The 24,093-nt window shown below is 45.2% G+C and overlaps 1 protein-coding gene across 4 annotated transcripts in view; it reads right to left on the bottom strand.

Moving 5' to 3' along the window:
- Positions 1 to 8,572: 8,572 nt before the first annotated feature.
- The window catches only part of LOC147020085 (meprin A subunit beta-like), an 80,645-nt gene continuing 65,124 nt past the window's right edge, over positions 8,573 to 24,093 (bottom strand). For 3 of the 4 annotated variants that reach the window (XM_085895106.1, XM_085895107.1, XM_085895109.1), the window contains 2 exons: positions 17,733 to 23,430; positions 8,573 to 11,704 (listed from right to left, as the gene is read on the bottom strand). In XM_085895106.1, coding sequence (XP_085751232.1) covers positions 11,593 to 11,704; positions 17,733 to 23,430 — 5,810 coding nt within the window. In that variant the 3' untranslated portion in view covers positions 8,573 to 11,592. The remainder of the gene's footprint in view (positions 11,705 to 17,732; positions 23,431 to 24,093) is intronic. The other variant, XM_085895110.1, reaches the window with a different exon arrangement.

The raw sequence follows: 24,093 nt of genomic DNA, 5'->3' as shown, positions 1-24,093 counted from the left end.
TGGGGGGAGGTGGAGGGGTGGGAAGAGGAAGAAGATTAGAAGTGGGAGGGGGAGGAGGAGGAGGAGGAGTGGGAGGGTGAAGAAAACGGGGAGGAGGAAGAATACTAATGGAAGGAATGTTATATTCCGCTTGAGATGAACCTGGTGTTTCACTAGTTGAAGCTTTACACCCTGATTCAACCAGGTTTGGAGTAATTGGTGACTTAGAAACGGTACACATTTCACTGTTGGTCTTTTCAGGGAGGGGGGTTACAGTGGATTCGGTGTTAATATCCAAGGTGCCTGTGACTTTGGGAGTGGTCACGTGTGCTCCCTGCTGCACAAAACCAATCTCCTCCTCATGTTCACCAACCCCACCGACAAAAAAGTCATCATCCTCTGGAGCAATTACATCAAATCGATTTTTCGTTTTAAAAAGAGCATCTATTGTTGCTTCCAAACACGAGTCATTATTCTCGGCAGCCGGCGCCATCTTTTTTGCACAGCTCGCCGTCACATCTTGACTATTGTTATCATTTAAATGCTTCAATTTATGTTTCCTTTTTGAAGGAACAACGGTGAAGCTTTCGTCATCTGTCAGGGGGGGATTTACCTCCACTCTCGACGGCCCAGGCAGATTGTTCGAGTTTGAAGCGTCACCAACGTTCCCAACTCTAGATATACCACTATTCGTCTCAATGGGTTCGACCACACTAGATATGCCACTTAATATATTCTTGGGGCAATCGCTTTTTAAATGTCCCGATTCACCACAGATAAAACAAGTTGTGGTCTCCGTTGCAATATAAATCTGGTAATTGCGGTTTTTATTTTTTAAAGTCATAACTGCATTGAGCGATTGAGCGTTGTTTTTAAGAATGATATAGCAATGACGTCGGAACGACATGATGTGGCGAACCGAAGCGTCAGAGCGCAGACGAAGTGGAATCATGGAGATTCGTGACACAACTGTGCCAAAAACGCTTAATGCAGCTACAATCTCCTCACTCGAGAAGAAGGGCGGGATGTTGGACAGTGTTAATTTTACCGCCATCGTATCGAGATAACTAACGTTGACGAAGACGTCTGGCGGAACGGATAGACCGGTTTCGACCGCCTGAGCCACGTGTCGCTCCTCCGACAAGAAAACCACGACACGTTGGCTCATTTTCGAAGCGGCGAGAACATTCTCGATTCCTACGAGCTCTCCCAGAGCCATCACCACGTTCTCAACACTAACTCCATCAGGTGGAGTAATTGTCACTCCATTTTTCCGAGTGAGTGACTCGTACACACTATTGTGCAAACGTCCGTTTGCCATAGCTTAAAGCAAAAGAAGAGAAGTTTAAGTTTAACAAAGGAAAACCGTCACAAGCAACCAGCAAGTGGGGTCAAATGAAGTATAAGGGAAAGGAAGAGTATAAGGAAGAAGCTAAACCACCGATAAACGGCAGGCCTATGAAAACAAGGCAGATGAAAAAGTAGGCCCAGAAACCCGAAGGTTTCAAGGAAAACCCACAAAGCACCTACCGTGCGCGCTCTCCTTCTCTCTCTCTCGTCTCAGCAGGAAGGGAAACAGCGAAAGAACTCCACAAACATGTACGGGGACACAGAGGGAAACGAAATAGGGACAGGAACAACACTAACACAGCACAGTACTCACAGCTGCACACACAGAGCCGCCATGACGCCACACCCATGCACGACTCACCAACGACCAGCAGGGGGCGAGAGAGAGAGAGAGAGAGAGAGAGAGAGAGAGAGAGAGAGAGAGAGAGAGAGAGAGAGAGAGAGAGAGAGAGAGAGAGACAGAGAGAGAGACAGAGAGAGAGACAGAGAGAGAGAGAGAGAGAGAGAGAGAGAGAGAGAGAGAGAGAGAGAGAGAGAGAGAGAGAGAGAGACAGAGACAGAGACAGAGACAGAGACAGAGACAGAGACAGAGACAGAGACAGGGGCACAGACAGAGACAGAGAGACACACAGAGAGAGAGAGAGAGAGAGAGAGAGAGAGAGAGAGAGAGAGAGAGAGAGAGAGAGAGAGAGAGAGAGAGAGAGAGAGAGAGAGAGAGAGAGAGAGAGAGAGAGGCAGAGAGACAGAGACAGAGACAGAGACAGAGACAGAGACAGAGACAGAGACAGAGACAGAGACAGAGACAGGGACAGAGACAGGGACAGGGACAGGGGCAGGGACAGACAGAGACAGAGACAGAGACAGAGACAGAGACAGAGACAGAGACAGAGACAGAGACAGAGACAGAGACAGAGACAGAGACAGAGAGAGAGACAGAGACAGAGACAGAGAGAGAGAGAGAGAGAGAGAGAGAGAGAGAGAGAGAGAGAGAGAGAGAGAGAGAGAGAGAGAGAGAGAGATTTTTATTTTTAAGACTTTTATGTAATTTTATTATAAAAGTAAAAAAAAAATCATAAGGCAAATTTAAACAAAGAAAAAATTCTTGAGGCACCATTTGCTGAGGTTCATAAAAGCATCAATGCATGAGAATCAAAGTGCCATTCTTTAAGTACAGGTGCTCAAGCAGAGTCAGAAAAACAATGAAAGTTCAAGGATCAATGATATTGTTACAACTCACAAAAAATGTGAACTTCATCCTCAACACATTTACACAAGACACCACCATTGCACCATAAGTCTTCAAACAGAGGAAGACTACCCATGTTAACATGATATGCATGTTCTAGTTTTATACGAGCAGACACCATGCCTTTAAAACAAAAAAGTGCATTCTCATTTTTCTTATTCACCAATCTGGCTTTTCTGGTCTTATAAATTGCAAGCTTAGCAATTCCAAGTAAAAAATTCAAAAGCAAAACCACAGATTTGTTTCCAGTGTTGAGAGCGAGCCCATAAATAAAGATTGGAAAGGAAAAAACAATTTTAAATTTACAAAAAATGTGACTCCGGTACAGAAACAGAGGTGACTACCTTTTGCACTCGATAAACACATGATTCAGATTTTCGATACTCATACAAAAGGGGCATGAATTAGACACAGAGAGGGTTAAATTTCTGTAGTAGAACCTGTGTGGCCAGGGCTTGATGGACCAGTCTCCAATTTAAGACTCCCGTGCGACCAACGGTCGGAAATTTGTACATCACCTTCCAATTGGGAGTAAGAAAAGCTCCTGCAGGTAAGGTCTCTTTCCAGTGGTTTCTTAACGGTGTCGTACAGCCTGGTAAACACACTTCTCGACAAATCCCATATAATGTTTTTTCCCCCATGACATGGAACACACCAGACTCGTCACTGTTTGAAGAGAACGCGTCATGGTGTTTTGGGAAGTGATTGAAAGTTCAGGAAAATTTTGGCAAAAATCTACTTCTTCACTTACCCCATTCCACCCAATATTTAAATGTCGGAAAGTCTGGGTTACTATCCTCATGACCTCACCCACTACTCTCATTGAATGCAATCCACCATTTTTTTAGAAATCGAGCCAGCAGGCAACCAGCGTTTCAAGGAAGGCTCCATAAGATCTCGCACTTAATTTATTCCACTATTTGTAAAGTACTTTATGAAGGATCGGCTGGTAGATATTCCAGCAAATAATAAGTTTTGGAATAGTGGCTCATGCGCAAATTTCCTGGCATCATAGGAGATCTCTAGCCACTGTACTCCAAGAGCTTGCCAAGCATTCAGAAGAGATTGATGAAACGCAGGGAGCCGAGCTCTATCAACCTGCTTTAGGTCGATGAGGAAGAGTTCCCGGTCATAGTCCAAACCACCCATTTGCCGAAGCAAGGTATTGGTGAGAGGACGCCAGGACACTACTTCCCCAGATAGTAGACGTTTTATTGCCATGAGTCGAAAAGACATTATTCGACTCAGAATGTGCACCAAGTTTTGGCCACCAGACATTAGTGGCCTGCACAATACATCTGGCTTGAGCCAGTGGTGGCCTCCCCAGAAAAAAAACAATCAGACTTTTCTGAATGCTTGTCATCACAGCTTGAGGAGGCTGGAGTGCGATGACCTTGTACCATACGGTTGGAAGTATCATGTTATTAATAATCGTTACCCACGCCTTAAGTGACAAGAACTGGAGTATTCCTTTCCACCTTGATAGTTTCTGGTTAATGTTATCTCGGAACCCCTCCCAATTCCTTTGCATGTAGCTTTTAGTTCCCAAACGGATTCCTAATTATTTAAACCTGTTTTCCATAACATTCCTCCTGGAAGAGTTGGGAGAGGTGCACATGAGGAGTGTGATGAGGAAAGTGTATTTGGGTATAGCCAAAGAGCGACACTCTTGTTCCAATTTACTCTTGCTGATAACCCAAGTACAAATTTGGCAAGACAACGGGATAGCTCACTGACATGTTTTGGGTTTTTGACCACAACACACAGGTCGTCTGCATAAGCTGATGTAACAATGTTCGGACTGTTTGACAAGGATAACCCAGACAATGAGGTGTGAAGGAGAGCCAGTAGGGCTTCAACAGAAAGTGTGTACAACATGTCTGACAGTGGATGACCATGACGGATACCACGCTGGAAAGGAAAGGGATGACACAAACTATTATTTACTTTTAGCAGGCATGATGCATTTCTGCACAAAAGTTTTATGCAGGATATTAATTTTTTCCCAAAACCTGCTCTAGTAAGGACCGCAAATGAGAAAGAATGATCCACACTGTCAAAAGCTTTTTCCTGATCCAGGAGTAACAACCCAAAACCATGAGGCACAGTTTGACCGATGGCAATTAAATCTCTCACCAAAAAAATACTGTCACAAGCCGGTAGACGACATGGGTGGTCGCTATACAATTGCATACGAGTCATACAGTTTTTGACAGATCGGGCTGAAAATTTTTGACAAAGAGGTTGATTATAGTGCGCATAAAATCCTGGAAGGCGATTTTTGATTTTCGAAAAACTAAATTTTTTAGGATTTTTCAAAAATTTCAAAGTCCCGTTGCTAGGCAACGGTGGTGTCCATAGCAAGGGTGCTCAAAAACATAGAACTAGATCCTGGTATGAACCTCCCTGTCAAGTTTCATCAAATCGGTTGACTCTTCTGGTCTCCAGAGCTGTCCATTACATACAAACAAACATACAAAACAAACAAACATACATACAGACAGACGGAAAAAGTGAAAATAAGGGTACTCAAGTGACCACCCAACAAACATACATACAGACAGACGGGGCCCTTTCCGAGGCCCCTTTCCGAGGGTCACCCGTGCCCACAACACTGCCCACGCGGCTAATGGCGCCCCGGGCCCCCGCACCATGCGGGCGCACCCATGCCCACTACGCTATCCCGGCCCCCCCATGGGCCCTTGGCCTACTACGGCCGACTAGCCTGGTGCCCGGGGTACCCACTCAGCGATACTCACCTTTCGCAGCCACGCTCCCAAGCCCGTCAACAGGGCTCCTGCACCCCTCCAAACGGGTTTCGAGCTGACTTTCCCACCAACAACAAAACGACTTCCATTTTTGTTAATTTGACTAACCCACTAACTCAGTCTACACTGACCCCGGGGGCCCTTGGGCGGGAGTCACCCCTCCCCCCAATCACTCATCGCACCATGCATTCCACATTCGCTCCATTCACACAGACCCGCTGGCCTCACTCACTCACCAAGCACAACACAACTCACCAACTCTTCAACACACACACCGCTGAACTCTGCCATCCTGCTAACTACCTCCCCTAACTAACTCGTGCTCCCACGTCGTCCCTTAAACTACAGCACGTTCCATTTAACACTACGTAGCTAAGCTACGTCCCCGCTACACATTCACAATCTGTCACTGTCCTCAAATAATCCCATAAATCCATTTCCCAACCTAAAGCTGGCTACAATCCCTCTAACTAATCCATTCCACGGGCCCCATGAGGACTTACCCCTGCCCCATGGAGCCGGTCTCACTAAGCTAACCCTTCCCCCTAACTAGTGCCATCCTGTGCCCAGGGCCAAGGGGATCATCCACCCCTTGGCCAGGAATCCTGTTCACCCAAAAGCGAGGCTTGCTGTTTTTTTTTTTTGTTTGTTTTTCATCGCTTAGCACCAGCGCGGCAACTCGCAACGTGCGCACCAGCGCGGCAATTCACAGCCGCGCACCTTTGGCGTGACGTCATGGCAGCTGTTCGCGTCCCTCGTCCCTCTTGGACGGTACCATCGGGCAGGAATTCACCCTCCTGCCGGATTCCAACCATACACGCAGCCATGACGTCACCCGGCGCATAAAAAAAACAGCCTCACGTCTCGAGGGGTTCCCCACGCGAACACATGTGCTCTGCCCGTTGGAGCTTCACACACACGCCCGCGTGGAGAACCCGTCCGGTCCAAATCCGAAATCCTGACTAAACTTTGTCCGTCGCGGGATCAGCAACATTCACCGCGCTCGTTTCCGGACCGGGCTTCACTCCCGCAAGCGAGCACGTGGCGGCCTCGTGCGTTGCACAGCACGGACCTCGCGCTCGCTGCTGGGTGAACCCGGCGCGGTTCTCAAAACATCTACGGCCGCTATTCGGCCTTTGTCTCTCAATTGTCGTAGTCGTCGCCATTCCACCCACGCACACCTGCGTGTTACGACGCTCATACACCATTCCATTACATTCACACCGGGAGACGCGGCTGCATGCTCACACATGCCGACCAACATCTCCCTCACACACAGCGACCTTGCACACGCTGTCTCTCTCACACTCGGCCGTTCACTCACGCACCGTGCCTCGCACATGCGTGCCGTTTCTGGCGCACACGCGGCTCCACTCACATGTGGTGCTCCATTCATACTGGCCGTTTCACTCACACACACGTCCTCTTCCACTTGCGGTACCCCTTTTACACACGGCGTGCTGGGAAGCACGCACTCCGGCACACTCGCAAACACACCACTCACACACGGGGGCGTACTCACACCTGGGGTCTCATCCACTCACGGGGTCTTTGTCACCCACCCGGTCGCTCTCACACACGCCCTTGCACCCGCGCTATGCGTGCGTTGCAGCACGCATTTCGCCACATCGTGAAAACACACCTCGACACCACACACACCGGGACAACCACACTGGGGATTCGTGTCCCCACAAGGGGTTCCGGGGCCTCTATACCCCCAAGCTTTCCGTGCACCTGTCCACAGCACCCGTCCCCTCAACCCCGCAAAGCACGACCGAACTGACCTGGTCGTGACTCGCTTCAAGGGAGCATAGCGGCTCCCTCCGTTCCTGGAGGAGGCTATCCAACTGCTCGCACCGGGTCCCTACACGTTCTGCGAGCTCACTCCCATTATCCTCCACTACCTCTGTGTGTGTGTTCGTTTCCAACCCCGTCCAATTCACCCTCTATCTCCCGTGTCTCTACTATTTTTATTTCCTTTGTCGTCACTTCGTGTCTCGTCTCACACGTTTTGGTCTCCCCATTTAATTTTTCCCTCTCGGTCACCGTCACTTTTTCCGTCACGACCCTCGCCCAACACGTCTCCCGAATTATTTTGCCCTCACCCGCCTCCACCGCGGGCCTGACAGCCGTTGCACCCTCCCAGCTCGTTCGCTCCCACACGTGGCGTCGCCATTACGCACTCCCCTATTATTGCCTTCATGCCAGCCTGCAGGCTTCGGCCCACGTTCTGCGTCTCACCCCGCATTTCTCTCATTTCTTCCTTCATGTTTGTTTCCATTTTTTCGTTCATGCCTTTTATTTCGTTTTTCATTTGTTGCGTATTCGTATCCATTTTCGTTTTCATTTCGTGCATGTCCCCACTGATTCCTGCCAGCATGATGCATAGCTGGGCCATGTCGGGCGCACTCAGCTGAGCCAATTTGGTAAGGATCGGGGGGTTTTGGCGGAGAGGGGGAGGGGAGGTGTCATACATCGCCGCCGCACCAATTTCGGGCTCTGGGTTCAGTTGGGGGAGTTCGTCCTGTACCATAAGCATTTCCTGCTCGGGGATTTCATCCTGGACCATGGATTCTACACATTCGAAATCCATTTCTAATACCCCCGGCTCCCGCTCGCCTTGAGACGCCATCTTATTTCTCGTAAGGGGTTAATTTGAATAGCTCGTAATTTGGAGGGAATCGGGGGTCGCTCCTCTCACCCCTGGACCGATTCCCGTGAATTTAGCTGGCGACAGGAGAGCCTGTTTTCCCGCTCTCTGACACCATTGTTGCCAGGAGGGGGATGAGTTCGTGTCCCACGACCTGACACCAGTGTTGCGAGTTGGCGCCCGCCGGCGTGCGAACAGCCACGTGACTCGAATCGCGGCAAGTCGCCCACCGGACGGACAATTCTGTCGTGACCCTCTCGGACTAACGCCGGGAGCTAGTCACGGGTGGGCCTTTCGGCCTCATCACAATCGTGCCAATCGGCCACCCGCGTGGGATAGGATTGTTCGCCAAACTCGACCTACCTAAGTACCCACGCGGATGGTAGACCGGGCAATCGCACCTCGCCGCAGGTTGACTCCGGAGACGGGCCGCTTAAGCGATCCGTTCCGTGCTATCGGGATAACCGAGCGGTGTTATCGTCAGCCTCAACGGTTCCAATTAATTATTGGGCGTATTAAGCCCACGCCGAACCCGTTACATGAAGCAAGATGGAGATTCAATGAAAAGAAAAGACGAAGCGAAACGGGAAAACAGTTCAACATGATGCACATTTATTCCGCGGCACACGGAGAGCACACATATAGTCAAACAGTCATCAGAATGCACATATAAAGCAACTAAAACAAAAACAACTAGAACGGGCACTCATAGAGCGCATACCTTTGCCGCCACTACTTTTTTTGTTCTTGGTATGAGTGTGGGGAACTGGTTTCATATGAATGGTCTTATGACACAAACCACATATCTATAATGTCATGACCCCCCCCCCCCGACTTTCGGGGCTACGGACTAAACAACAATCAACTCACATCGTTTTGGCGAGTCTTCACTCGCAAGCTCTGTGAATACAACGTTTCAACAAGAGAAGGTAATCTCGTTTGATGCTGGTTTCATGCAAATCGAAGAAGAATTGACTGAGTTATGCCGAAAACCGCATATTTTTCAAGGGCGTGACCCCCCCCCCGACATTTTACCCCAACCGGTGACATGTGTTATGACGTCATTGTGTCACAAGATTGGGCATTAAATTCTGAACATTTTGGTGCTGGGTTCATTTAAAGCGGACAAGAATTGACCGCGTTATGACAAAAACCGCATATTTTTCAAAGTCGTGACCCCCCTGACCTTTGACCCCTAACCGGTAACAATAGTATGGGCATCATTGTGTCATATTGCATATCACAAGATGAGGCGTTGAATTCTGAACATTTTGGCGTTAGTTGCATGCAAATTGAATAAAAATTGACTGTGTTATCATAAAAAGACGATTTTGACCTTTTTGTGACCTTGTTGTTTTTCGTGACCTTGTGTTGTTTTAGTGACCACTCCGCGCTCCAACCCGACTTGACTGCCTCGCAACAACAACTCTTGCGCAACAACTCTTCTTTCTCTCTGCCCCAAAACTCTCTTCGCTTTTCTGCCACTCTACTCTGCTTTTCTGCTCGACGTTTTATAGGCCGGCAGGAGAACCCACATGCAAATTTCCGGATCAGGATGAGCTCGGGGGCGGAGCCACGCTCGCCCATTGGATGGAGGAAAAGGGGTGTGAATCTCCCCTGATCCTAGAATTTGCATATCTCGATTCCACACAGACGCGCCTGGAGGCGGGGCCAAGCCGCCCCGCGCTTGCTGATTGGACGGATCAGAAGTGGGCGTGTAGCATTCCTGATCCGAATTCTCCTCGGAAAGGCCGCTATTTGCAGTCGCGGCTCGGCGCGTATCTTGTACGAGCCCAGGACAGCCCAACGCTCGGTGCTCACAGGTGGTACGGGAATGGCCGCAGAAGGGGAGAGGTGAAGGTGGTGGAGGGTTTCCGGCGGTGGCCGATGGCCATGGTGCCGTTTGGAATGGCGGTGATGCGATGTTTGCGGGAGCGAGTTGTGAAGGTAAAGGTCGTGGCTGTTGGCGTTGTTGTTGTTGTGAAGCGGCGTTGTGGTTGGTGGTTGTTGTGTGATGGCGGTTGGTTCAAAATAAAGATAGAACAGAAAAACGGCTATCTCAAAGCGTCGCAGCCCGAATGAATCACATTTATTCCCTCTAAACAACGGGTTTGGGCTAACTACACATGTACTTACAGAGATATCTCACCTGCGGGACCTGAATGGTGGTTTGCGAATTTCCACAACCGTAACAATATCGATTGACCAAAATCTTCGATTTTGCATAAATTAATAAATATGGTTCATAAACCTTCACTCCATTAGAATGAAGATAGCAAAGTAAGAATGCAAATATAATGAAATAGCAACATTGTAATAGTCTAAGGGACCAGCTTTGTCCGCGCTCCTCCTCCTACTGGCAATGACGTGCACGTGTTTCGTTGATTGCAAACACACCCTTGCGTGTTCGTCACTTTCAGTAGCCAGTAGGTATTATGGCATTTGTAAACCTTCATTTAGGAGGTGTTTTCCAGCAAAAAAAAAAAAAACACGCATTCCGCCCCTTACGGACAGCAATTTTGCTTTCGTGCAGACGACATTAAATGATATTCATTTCATGTACTGTATTATATAATTTGTCTTCACGCTCAATGGTGTTTGACAATATGGCTTAGCGGTTAACTTGTACACCTGTGGAACTGCATGCCCCAAATTAGAATTTTGCTGAAGTCCATTTTTTTTTAATACTCATGTTGTTCAACATGAGCAAGTGAGCTTGACATCTCAAAGCAGGAGCAAATCATTTTTGGTCCGCAGCACTGCAGTGGATGAGTCTTCAACTGTACTTGTTATTAATATTATTATTATCATTTCATTTACAGCCTGCGGCTGCTGGTTGCGTCATTGTGGGAAGCGTGGCGATGCAGCTAATGCAGTGCCCCCCATTTCCAGTGAGGTGGTATTCATTTTGCCAACCTTGGAAGGATAACTGGCTACGTCAACCCAGCCACCTTAACTGTTAAGTGAACACTAGGCTTATCAGCTCCACTATACAATGTATAGGCCTACTGCAGTGAACCAGGTCAAAACCACAAAGGACGTTTGTGAACCAGGTCAAGAAAAACAAAGTGCTTTGCCTTGATATATTACACACGTAAGTTCACCCACAGTGACAAGTGCCATACATTTGTAAACATTTTCAGATCAGGTATGTGGTATTCAACCAGATATCACACCCATGATTTCATGGGTTTCCACTAGTAGCAATATCATATCACTGACCACAATTGACGAGGGATGGTGTGAACTAACAACTTGTCGACCACCCACCAATCCAATAACTTATAGTAGGGTAAAGGAAACAAACCCAGACAAAATAGTCCGAGGGTAATATTTCAACCTCTGCACAATTCTGTCAGATACCAATAATATGAAATATTATAATTGAATCTCTTTCTTTCCCAACCACCACCACTCCACCTCATTACACTGATAACCAATAATGAGGGGGAGTGGGGGTAGGGGTGTGAAGCACTTAACAAAGAAGGAAAATAAATAACCACACGACAGTGGCAAAATGACAGGATTGGAGTGTTTCACTTTTTCTTCATCACCCAAGTCGAGAGAAGTTCTGGTGTAACTGTAAGGGTCTGGATGTCTTAAATCCCACCAGAGATTAGTGCAATGCTCCAGATGGTTATCCATGCGTACAAGATGGTGTGCTGATGGCGAATGCCGTCATTCCTTACAGTGGTCGAAGACTCACAGTTACTGTAAAGGAAGAATATACAAGAGAATTGGTATCACGCCATATCCATATATTTTTGACAGATGTTAAGATTTAACTGGTTTATGATATGGTCCCAATTATATTCTCATTCCAAATACCCAGAGTGGACAAAATTATTGAACTCAACATATTTCACCCTCCTCCTCACTACAACAATCACAGACTCGACTTCATTGTTATGTAATGATTAAAATCTAATAATTTTGTTCCTAAATTTACACCTTTTCCAAGCAAAGCTATATGATATCTTTAAATAATAGTTTTGTACACAGGGATTGCTTGTCATTTATTTAAAACGAGCAAATACCACCCGTCGCTTTGCTGACGGGAATACTAAGAGGGGGTTAGAGACAGGGGTGAACAGGAGAGTAAGGTGGGGGCAGTAGAAGAGAGGAGGAGGGGCAAGCAAGGAAGGGAGCAAGGAACAAGGGGAGAGAGAGAGGAAAGTGTGGGGGGGGGGGGGGGGGGAAGCGAAACCTCACCACACATCACTATATACTGCGGGAGGGAGGGTCTGCTCAGAGGAGGGTAGGAACAAGAGAAAGAGATAGCGAGGGGAAGAGAGAGAAAGACAGAAGTGTGGGAGGAGAGCACTGAATTTAATTAGGAGGGGGAGTGAGGAGGGGAAAGAGAAAGAGAGTGAGGGGAAGGGAGGGGAAAAAAGAGAAAAAGGTGAGAGGAAGATTTCGGGTTAGCAAAAAGAATGATATGCTATGCTTAATGATGACACACACACACACACACACACACACACACACACACACACACACACACACACACACACACACACACACACACACACACACACACACACACACACACACACACACACACACACACACACACACACACCTCCCGTATATGAGCACTTGTGAAAGGACAGTTGTGACCAGGGCCTGTTCCAAGTTCCATTGTGATAATAAAATTCGCGAAATTATATTCAAAAATACATCAAGACACAGAGAACACAAAATGTCAGTCTGTGCAATTCACAGCTCGAACTAACATGGCTGAAATCCGAACACAAGGTAGATGGGCGTTATTTTATTTTATATGTATTGATGTTGAAGTGACGGGGGGGGGGGGTGGGAGGTGGATGAAAGAAGATTACACAAAAAGGTTAAACAAAGCGATGTCTAAAAATAAAATTGCACATTTTCAGCAGGCGAAGCACCGCCCAAGACACTGCACGGCACGACGGGGCCCAACACAGGTGGGTGGGGCCGAAAACGTATGTACAATCGATGTGTTCAGATTGACAGCAGGGGTACTTTTGCCGTGTGTCGCCATGGCTTTGAAATTAACAACCAAACAGCTTGTGGAGTAGCTTAAGCATTCAAGCAAGCACTCCAATGAAATGATTGATAAGGAATGGCAGGCTTGGCAAGCGATTAGTGATCAGTGAATGAACACTTTGTTAGCAGTCGGAACTGCTGCCAAGGTCAATTCTGCAGTTTAAATTTTGAAATTCGGCTTAGGTGAAGAGATTCTAGAGGTTATCATATGTGTGGAAACTAAATAAAGCCACGGACACTTGGAGACTCCCGGAATGTCAAACAATGTCCGAATTGGAAAAATGAACACTTTTATAGCAGTTGGAACTGTTGCTGAGGTCAATCAATCAAAAACTTTAAATTGTGAAATTCGACTCAGGTTAAGAGATTCTTTTGCTTATCGCATGCGCGAAAATGACATAAAGTCATGAATGCTGGCGTCTGGGCGTTTATAAGCATTGCGATGTATCCAGCGATTTGTTTGTATAAAAACTGAGGCGTTCGATGATATGAGTGAGGAAAGTGAAAATAAATTTTTGACCGCTTTATCATTAAGAAACCATTGCGGCCTGTTCCAAGTCAAGGCATTGTTGAGTAAGCCAGAAAAAATGGCGAATTAAGAACCCAGCAAGCTGACAGAGTTCTGACTCAGGGGCTGACCAAGGATGACGCCTTCATAAAGGATAATTAAATATGGCCGTTAATTATCTTCAAAAGGGGTGTTTTAATTAACTCAAACACCCAATGTTCATTCATGCACTACCGTGCAGTTCCCTGAGTATGCATGCAAATTTTGGGGCTCCTTGGTTTCATCATTTTGGAGTTATGGAGGAGACGGACTGATATGACACACACTGACATTTATTATTATTGATAGCTACATCTGATATAATAAATATATATATATATATATATATATATATATATATATATATATATATATATATATATATATATATATATATATATATATATATATATATATGCAACTTTACCTCACATGTTATGGAGAAAAGCATCTTAAAGGGAAACCCAAATGCAATTTTTTTTTTCTGAAAACTATTGAGAATCATAAATGACGGTGTAATTTGAAGGGGAAAAATGTAGAATTTTTTTGCCAATCACAAATTGCCGACAAAAGCTCTCGAGTGTCGATTTTCGCCAGTGGTGTCACACCTTGAACCCACCTTGATCCAAATAGCAGGTCACATCGAGAAACTGTACTTCAACCTCGGATTACGATACTGATTCCACCATCATGAGCAACTCTGAAGGCTCTCAGTATGATGAAACTGATCAATGGGATTTTGAAGAAACTATTGGAGACAAAATTAGTGATGAAAACGCTTTCGGGGGGATTGTGGAGCAGTATCGTTTTGATCCTCATGTGAGCAATTCAGACTAAGGTGACAATGGAGGTGTGAAGATGGAAACTCCAGTTGTATTTTCACTACATATTGGTAGATTTTGTTTTTTCATTCAATGGGCGGTTTACAAGGGATTTTGTATTAATTGATAAATCCGTTAAATTACTACAGCAGAAACACGGCACAACACGACACGACACAACACAGCACGGACATGGTACGACAAGGCACAACATTGCACGGACAAGACATGGACACGGTATGACACAACACAGCACGCACATGGTATGACAAGGCACAACATGGCACGGACAAGACATGGACACGGTATGACAACACAGCACAGATATGGCATGACACAGCACGGACATGGTATGACAAGGCACAACATGGCACGGACAAGACATGGACACTGTATGACACAACACAGCACGGACATGGTATGACAAGGCACAACATGGCACGGACAAGACATGGACACGGTATGACAACACAGCACAGATATGGCATGACACAGCACGGACACCACTGACAAAATGGGCAACGAATGCTTTGTCCCACTGTCAGGCTGATCAGGTGTCCTTTATGTTATGGGATTGTCCCATTTCATACTTTCCCAGGATGCCATTTGTGTCTGTTGTCATGTCCATGTCCGTGCCATGTCGATGTCCTGCCCCAGTGTCGGGGGGAGTGGTGCTAGGGGGGGTGTGTGGGATCGTGGTAGGTATTGTTCGGGTGATATTTATTGGGGGATTGTGGGGTGGTTGATGGGGGATTGTGGGGTGATGGTAGATGGTGGGGGGGGGGGGTATGGGGTGGTGGGTATTTTGTAGGCCTGATCCACACTCAGGTGTTTGGGACAAATCTCGACAAAGGTCGAGCAAACTCAAACTCAGGGTCTATTGGCGATTGGTTTAGCATGAAACCCTCTCGGTTCGTATTACTACAACCAACAAGGATGCAGACTAGGCATATTTGTGAAAATCAAAAATTATTCACCTTTTGAGTTAAATCATGCTGTGATATAACCCAAAAGGAGTACAAATATGGAGGTCGACGTCCAGGTGTGACGTCACAGATAAGTGTGAAGGAGATGATTTCGACTTTTTAATCGCAAAATTACCGATTTTATAAATCGGAAAACAGAAAAAGACCCATCATATCTATTTTGTAGGGTATCAAGGAATAGATTAAGGTCAAGGTGGTCTGAGCATTTGCGTTCCCCTTTCAAGGAATGCTATGGTGAGTTGATGAATGCTGCTGAAATATCAATACTAATAAATGGCAATGTGTGCGTGTGCCCATAACTCCTCCATAACTCCAAAACCATAAAACCTGAAACTTTGCATGCATACCAAGAAAACTCCAAGGAAGTGCAAGAGTGAAAATTGGGTGTTTGGGTTAATTAAAACACTCCTTTTGAACATAATTAACGGTATTATTTAATTATATCGTTCATCAGGCGAACCTCAGCCACCTCGCACTCTGGGTCTGAAGATGTATCCTGGGTAACCTCGCTGGGGTCTGAAGCTGCCATGTTTTTTGGCCTGCTCAACCATGCCTCGACTTCAGACAGGCCGCAACGATTTCTGAACAATAAACTTGTTTTTTCACTTTCCTCACTCATATTGAATGCCTGTTCATCATGGCTACAAATTGTTGTGTACATTGCTTTTGCAAGTACTATAGTTTTGAAATTATGAGCTTGGAGTGATTTCATGCATTATATGATACAATTTTCCATGATCAACTCTCACGGACTAATTAAACAGATCATCGAAATAAAATTTCGATTTTGAGGATCGGATATCATCCAGACTAAATAAATGTCGAAATCTGTAGTGAAATCTGATAAATTTAAAGAAATAATGAGTCTTATAACTAAGCCTATATGCCTGCAGCTGTACAGACATGTGGCTCATTTTCCTGACGCTGATCCTGCTCACCAGATTCTCTCAGCGAGAGAGCCTCGTGAGTGGAGGAGGCCAATGGGTCGACCACGTGCCTCGTGGTTGTAGCAGGTTGATCAGCATCTCGGGGAGATGGGGATGGGCCAGGCGTCTGCCTGGGGGGGGGGGGACGGAGGCCCCTGGAGTACCGGCGGAAAGTGGACACAGCGATGCGCTGCTCCGGCGCATGCTCCCATACCTGACCTGACCTATATACCTATTTCCTTTAAGTAAGAAAGGCTATGCACAAGAAAATGTGAAACGTACACAAGATGCACTCCTCCATACATCCACAAGAAAATGTGAAATTTCCAAAGCATTAAACATCTTTTTCTACTGTTTGGAGAATTTTATTGAGTGAACAAAAAAATATATTTAGGAACATAAAAAAATTAACCAGCTTCATTGAGCTACATGATTTAATGCATCCACTGCGAGACCTCATGCCCTGTCCCCTAGAGGAACTACTTATCTATAGCATCTGCCAGATCTATTTTCGGAGGTTTCACAAGGTGCTCTGCAGGGAATCAAAGCAAATCTGGTAAAAAAACGGATGTTTAAAAAAAAAGTTATAATGTTTGCGGGGACCTCAAACCGATGTACCACGTGACATGCACAGATGAGCAGGCAAAATGGCGGATTTTCTGCAATGTTTATTTCACGGGCGATTGAACTTTGCAATGTCTCCAGGGTTGTTCTGTATGAAGCTGCAAACCTTTTGTGGATGAAGTCATTTTATTTCATCAACTACTGCATGCATGGTGAAGACAGGCTTTAAAGTTAAAGGGATCGTTTCTGGTATGCAGCGACAGCCTGGCCAACCATTCCTTATCAACCATTTAATTGGAGTGCATGCATGAGTGCTTAAGCCACTTGCCGAGTGCCCATTGTCGACAGTGGTACCGCACTACGTGATTCTGAACGAATCATTTACTCTAAGGCCTATGCGGATGCTTTTGCCATGCCACGTCATTCAGAGCGAGTGGTTCATGCTCCGTCACCCTGAGCGAGTGGTTCGTACTACGTCACCCTGAGCGAGTGGTTCGTGCTCCGTCACCCTGTTCAGAATGATTGTAAGAATGAGATAATAGTCCAGAAAATACCAACTTCTAAAATTTACAAAAATCGAAATCGATATATTTGGCAATTTAAAAAGATGTCATAAGAATATAGACATAGATAATGAAAGATACAAAACCTTGACATTTCTGGAATGACTATATTTAAGTTGGAAAACCTTTTAAACACACTTCATACATCAATTTGATCTCTGGGTAAACTCACTGTGAGCTTCTTTCGCAAGTCAATAAGGCTGTGAAATAAGTATTCCCAACAAAGGGACAGCGTAGAATGTATCCTGGGTACTAGCATTGCTAAAGTTAAAAAATAAAAGTCAAGTTAAAGCAAATTACTTCATACCTGCACACAGAAGTCTTGAAAGTCGTCAGTGACGTTGCACCAGAGTTTCCTGTGGTTTGTGAGGTTGCTCCTTGTGATGGTGTTGTGCCAAACTTTCCTGTTGTTTGTGAATTTGTTGTTAATGATGTTGTAGCAACAATGTCAACTGTGGTTGGTGAATTTGTTGTTGGTGATGTTGTGGCACCAGAATTTCCTGTGGTTTGTGAATTTGTTCTTGGTGATGTTATGGCAGCAGAATTTACTGTGGTTGGTGAATTTGTTCTTGGTGATGTTGTGACACCAGAATTTCCTGTGGTTTGTGAATTTGTTCTTGGTGATGTTATGGCACCAGAATTTCCTGTGGTTTGTGAATTTGTTCTTGGTGATGTTATGGCACCAGAATTTACTGTGGTTGGTGAATTTGTTGTTGGTGATGTTGTGGCACCAGAATTTCCTGTGGTTTGTGAATTTGTTCTTGGTGACATTGTTGCATGAGAGATTCCTGTGGTTTGTGAATTTGGTGTTAGTGACATTGTTGCAACAGAGTTTCCTGTAGTTTGTGAATTTGTTGTTGGTGATGTTGTGGCAACAGAGTTTTCTGTGGTTTGTGAAGCTGTTGTTGATGACACGGTTGCTCCAAAAATTCCTGTGGTTTGTGAATTTGTTGTTGGTGAAATGGTAGCAACAGAGTTTCCTGTGGTTTGTGAATTTGTTGTTGGTGACATCGTTGCACCAGAGTTTCCTGTGGTTTGTGAGGTTGCTCCATGTGATGTTATTGTACCAGACTTTTCTGTGGTTTGTGAGTTTGTTGTTGGTGATGTCATAGCAACAAAGTCAACTGTGGTTGGTGAATTTGTTGTTGGTGATGTGGCACCAGAGTTTTCTGTGGTTTGTGAAGCTGTTGTTGGTGACATTGTTGCATCAGAAACTCCTGCGGTTTGTGAATTTGTTGTTGGTGATGTTGTGGCAACAGAGTTTCCTGTGGTTTGTGCATTAGTTGGCAGAGACGTCATTGCACCAGAGTTTCCTGTGGTTTGTGAATTTGTCACCGGTGACATCGTTGCACCAGAGTTGCCTGTGGATGGTGAATTGGTGGTCGACGGCGAGGTCCTTGCATCAGAGTTTCTTATGGCTTGTGAATTTGTCGTCGGCGAGGTCGTTGCATCAGAGTTTCCTGTGGTTTGTGAATTTGTTGTTGATGTCGTCATTGCACGAGAGAATCCTGTGGTTTGTGAATTTGTCACCGGTGACATTGTGGCAACAGAGTTTCCTGGGGTTTCTGAATTTGTTGTTTGGGACATCATTGCGACAGAGTTTCCTATGGTTTGTGAATTTGTTGTTGATGTCATTATCCTAGAGTTTCCTGTGGTTTGTGAATTTATTGTTGGTGATGTGGCAGCAGAGCTTCCTGTGGTTTGTGAGGTTATGCTTTGTGACATCATACTGGTCATAGGATGCGAGTCAACTGTGGTTGGTGAATTTGTTGGTGATGTTGTGGCACCAGAGGTTCCTGTGGTTTCTGAATTTGTTGTTGGTGACATTGCACCAGACTTTTCTGTGGTTTGTGAATCTGTTGTTGGTGAGATTGTGGCAACAGAGTTTTCTGTGGTTTGTGAAGCTGTTGTTGGTGACATTGTTGCATCAGAGACTCCTGCGGTTTGTGAATTTGGTGTTGGTGACATTGTTGCAACAAAGTTTCCTGGAATTTGTGAATTTGTTGTTGGTGATGTTGTGGCAACAGAGTTTCCTGTGGTTTGTGAATTAGTTGTCAGAGACGTCATTGCACCAGAGTTGCCTGTGGATGGTGAATTGGTGGTCGACGGCGAGGTCGTTGCATCAGAGTTTCCTGTGGTTTGTGAATTTGTCACCGGTGACATCGTTGCACCAGAGTTGCCTGTGGATGGTGAATTGGTGGTCGACGGCGAGGTCGTTGCATCAGAGTTTCCTGTGGTTTGTGAATTTGTCATCGGTGAGGTCGTTGCATCAGAGTTTCCTGTGGTTTGTGAATTTGTTGTTGATGTTGTCATTGCACGAGAGTTTCCTGTGGTTTGTGAATTTGTCACCGGTGACATTGTGGCAACAGAGTTTCCTGGGGTTTGTGAAGTTGTTGTTAGGGACATCATTGCAACAGATTTTCCTATGGTCTGTGTGTTTGTTGTTGATGTCATTATACTAGAGTTTCCTGTGGTTTGTGAATTTGTTGTTGGTGATGTAGCAGCAGAGCTTCCTGTGGTTTCTGAGGTTATGCTTTGTGATGTCATAGGATGCAAGTCAACTGTGGTTGGTGAATTTGTTGTTGCTGATGTTGTGGCACCAGAGTTTTCTGTGGTTTGTGAAGCTGTTGTTGGTGACACGGTTGCACCAAAAATTCCTGTGGTTTGTGAATCTGTTGTTGGTGAGATTGTGGCAACAGAGTTTCCTGTGGTTTGTGAATTTGATGTTGGTGACATCGTTGCACCAGAGTTTCCTGTGGTTTGTGAGGTTGCTCCATGTGATGTTGTTGTACCAGACTTTCCTGTGGTTTGTGAGTTTGTTGTTGATGTCATAGCAACAAAGTCAACTGTGGTTGGTGAATTTGTTGTTGGTGATGTTGTGGCACCAGAGTTTTCTGTGGTTAGTGAAGCTGTTGTTGGTGATCTTGTTGCAACAAAGTTTCCTGTAATTTGTGAATTTGTCGTCGGTGAGGTCGTTGGATCAGAGTTTCCTGTGGTTTGTGAATTTGTTGTTGATGTCGTCATTGCATGAGTGTTTCCTGGGGTTTGTGAATTTGTCACCGGTGACATTGTGGCAACAGAGTTTCCTGGGGTTTGTGAATTTGTTGTTAGGGACATCATTGCAACAGATTTTCCTATGGTCTGTGAATTTGTTGTTGATGTCATTATACGAGAGTTTCCTGTGGTTTGTGAATTTGTTGTTGGTGATGTGGCAGCAGAGCTTCCTGTGGTTTGTGAGGTTATGCTTTGTGACATCATAGGATGCGAGTCAACTGTGGTTGGTGAATTTGTTGTTGGTGATGTTGTGGCACCAGGGTTTTCTGTGGTTTGTGAAGCTGTTGTTGGTGACACGGTTGAACCAAAAATTCCTGTGGTTTGTGAATCTGTTGTTGGTGAGATTGTGGCAACAGAGTTTCCTGTGGTTTGTGAATTTGATGTTGGTGACATCGTTGCACCAGAGTTTCCTGTGGTTTGTGAATTTGATGTTGGTGACATCGTTGCACCAGAGATTCCTGTGGTTTGTGAGGTTGCTCCATGTGATGTTGTTGTACCAGACTTTCCTGTGGTTTGTGAGTTTGTTGTTGCTGATGTCATAGCAACAAAGTCAACTGTGGTTGGTGAATTTGTTGTTGGTGATGTTGTGGCACCAGAGTTTTCTGTGTTTTGTGAAGCTGTTGTTGGTGATCTTGTTGCAACAAGGTTTCCTGTAATTTGCGAATTTGTCGTCGGTGAGGTCGTTGGATCAGAGTTTCCTGTGGTTTGTGAATTTGTGGTTGATGTCGTCATTGCACGAGTGTTTCCTGGGGTTTGTGAATTTGTCACCGGTGACATTGTGGCAACAGAGTTTCCTGGGGTTTGTGAATTTGTTGTTAGGGACATCATTGCAACAGATTTTCCTATGGTCTGTGAATTTGTTGTTGATGTCATTATACGAGAGTTTCCTGTGGTTGGTGAATTTGTTGTTGGTGATGTTGTGGCACCAGGGTTTTCTGTGGTTTGTGAAGCTGTTGTTGGTGACACGGTTGAACCAAAAATTCCTGTGGTTTGTGAATCTGTTGTTGGTGAGATTGTGGCAACAGAGTTTCCTGTGGTTTGTGAATTTGATGTTGGTGACATCGTTGCACCAGAGTTTCCTGTGGTTTGTGAGGTTGCTCCATGTGATGTTGTTGTACCAGACTTTCCTGTGGTTTGTGAGTTTGTTGTTGATGTCATAGCAACAAAGTCAACTGTGGTTGGTGAATTTGTTGTTGGTGATGTTGTGGCACCAGAGTTTTCTGTGGTTTGCGAAGCTGTTGTTGGTGATCTTGTTGCAGCAAAGTTTCCTGTAATTTGTGAATTTGTCGTCGGTGAGGTCGTTGGATCAGAGTTTCCTGTGGTTTGTGAATTTGTTGTTGATGTCGTCATTGCACGAGTGTTTCCTGGGATTTGTGAATTTGTCACCGGTGACATTGTGGCAACAGAGTTTCCTGGGGTTTGTGAATTTGTTGTTAGGGACATCATTGCAACAGATTTTCCTATGGTCTGTGAATTTGTTGTTGATGTCATTATATGAGAGTTTCCTGTGGTTTGTGAATTTGTTGTTGGTGATGTGGCAGCAGAGCTTCCTGTGGTTTGTGAGGTTATGCTTTGTGACGTCATAGGATGCAAGTCAACTGTGGTTGGTGAATTTGTTGTTGGTGATGTTGTGGCACCAGGGTTTTCTGTGGTTTGTGAAGCTGTTGTTGGTGACACGGTTGAACCAAAAATTCCTGTGGTTTGTGAATCTGTTGTTGGTGAGATTGTGGCAACAGAGTTTCCTGTGGTTTGTGAATTTGATGTTGGTGACATCATTGCACCAGAGTTTCCTGTGGTTTGTGAATTTGATGTTGGTGACATCGTTGCACCAGAGTTTCCTGTGGTTTGTGAGGTTGCTCCATGTGATGTTGTTGTACCAGACTTTCCTGTGGTTTGTGAGTTTGTTGTTGATGTCATAGCAACAAAGTCAACTGTGGTTGGTGAATTTGTTGTTGGTGATGTTGTGGCACCAGAGTTTTCTGTGTTTTGTGAAGCTGTTGTTGGTGATCTTGTTGCAACAAGGTTTCCTGTAATTTGCGAATTTGTCGTCGGTGAGGTCGTTGCACCAGAGTTTCCTGTGGTTTGTGAATTTGATGTTGGTGACATCGTTGCACCAGAGTTTCCTGTGGTTTGTGAATTTGATGTTGGTGACATCGTTGCAACAGAGTTTCCTGTGGTTTGTGAATTTGTTGTTAGGGACATCATTGCAACAGAGTTTCCTATGGTCTGTGAATTTGTTGTTGATGTCATTATACTAGAGTTTCCTGTGGTTTGTGAATTTGTTGTTGGTGATGTGGCAGCAGAGCTTCCTGTGGTTTGTGAGGTTATGGTTTGTGACGTCATATGATGTGAGTCAACTGTGGTTGGTGAATTTGTTGTTGGTGATGTTGTGGCACCAGGGTTTCCTGTGGTTTCTGAATTTGTTGTTAGTGACATGGTTGCACCAAAAATTCCTGTAGTTTGTGAATCTGTTGTTGGTGAGATTGTGGCAACAGCGTTTCCTGTGGTTTGTGAATTTGATGTTGGTGACATCATTGCACCAGAGTTTCCTGTGGTTTGTGAGGTTGCTCCTTGTGATGTTGTTGTACCAGACGTTCCTGTGGTTTGTGAGTTTGTTGTTTGTGATGTCATAGCAACAAGGTCAACTGTGGTTGGTGAATTTGTTGTTGGTGATGTTGTGGTACCAGGGTTTTCTGTGGTTTCTGAAGCTGTTGTTGGTGACATTGTTGCATCAGAGATTCCTGCAGTTTGTGAATTTGGTGTTGGTGACATTGTTGCAAAAAAGTTTCCTGTAATTTGTGAATTTGTTGTTGGTGATGTTGTGGCATCAGAGTTTCCTGTGGTTTGTGAATTTGTCACCGATGACATCGTTGCACCAGCGTTGCCTGTGGATGGTGAATTGGTGGTCGACGTCTTGTGCACCAGTTGTGAATTCCTCAGGTGGGAAATATCTGTGTTTGTTGGTTAAAGAATGTTGAAAAGTTAACCACTTTCATCTCTGCAATGGCAATAACTCATATTACAGTTATTGTGAAATGTATCAATATATTTTTCTCAATTTTATCCAACTGTTGTCCCACGGTGTATTTGTTGCCATGGCTTTTCCATGATCCTAACGATATTAACTGAAAAAAGTGATGCACATTGAATACCACAGTCTCAGACTATACATACATATATATTTATAGCAACTAGCAACGGGACTTTGAAATTTTTGAAAAAATCCGAAAAATATTTTTATGTATTTTTTTCGAAAATCAAAAATCGGCTTCCGATCTTTTATCTGCACAACAATCATCCTCTTTGTCAAAAAATTTCAGCCCGATCCGTCTAAAACTGTATGACTAGTATGCAATTATATAGCAACCACCCATGTCGCCTACCGGCGTGTGTGTGTGTGTGTGTGTGTGTGTGTGTGTGTGTGTGTGTGTGTGTGTGTGTGTGTGTGTGTGTGTGTGTGTGTGTGTGTGTGTGTGTTGGATGGAACATAGTGACAAGTAAATAGCCCAATAGGATGGTGCGGATGTCGTGCATGTTTTTCATTTTCTGGTCTGGGTTTAATGCTCAGCCCGATTATCGACTGTCGAATTTGAGAGGGGGGGGGATAAGAGAGA

The sequence above is a fragment of the Eptatretus burgeri genome, chromosome 9 (assembly GCF_056783735.1).
Source record: "Eptatretus burgeri isolate ZD-2024b chromosome 9, Ebu_testis_v1, whole genome shotgun sequence".
Taxonomy (NCBI): Eukaryota; Metazoa; Chordata; class Myxini; order Myxiniformes; family Myxinidae; genus Eptatretus; species Eptatretus burgeri.
This window is presented reverse-complemented; position numbering and strand designations above follow the sequence as displayed.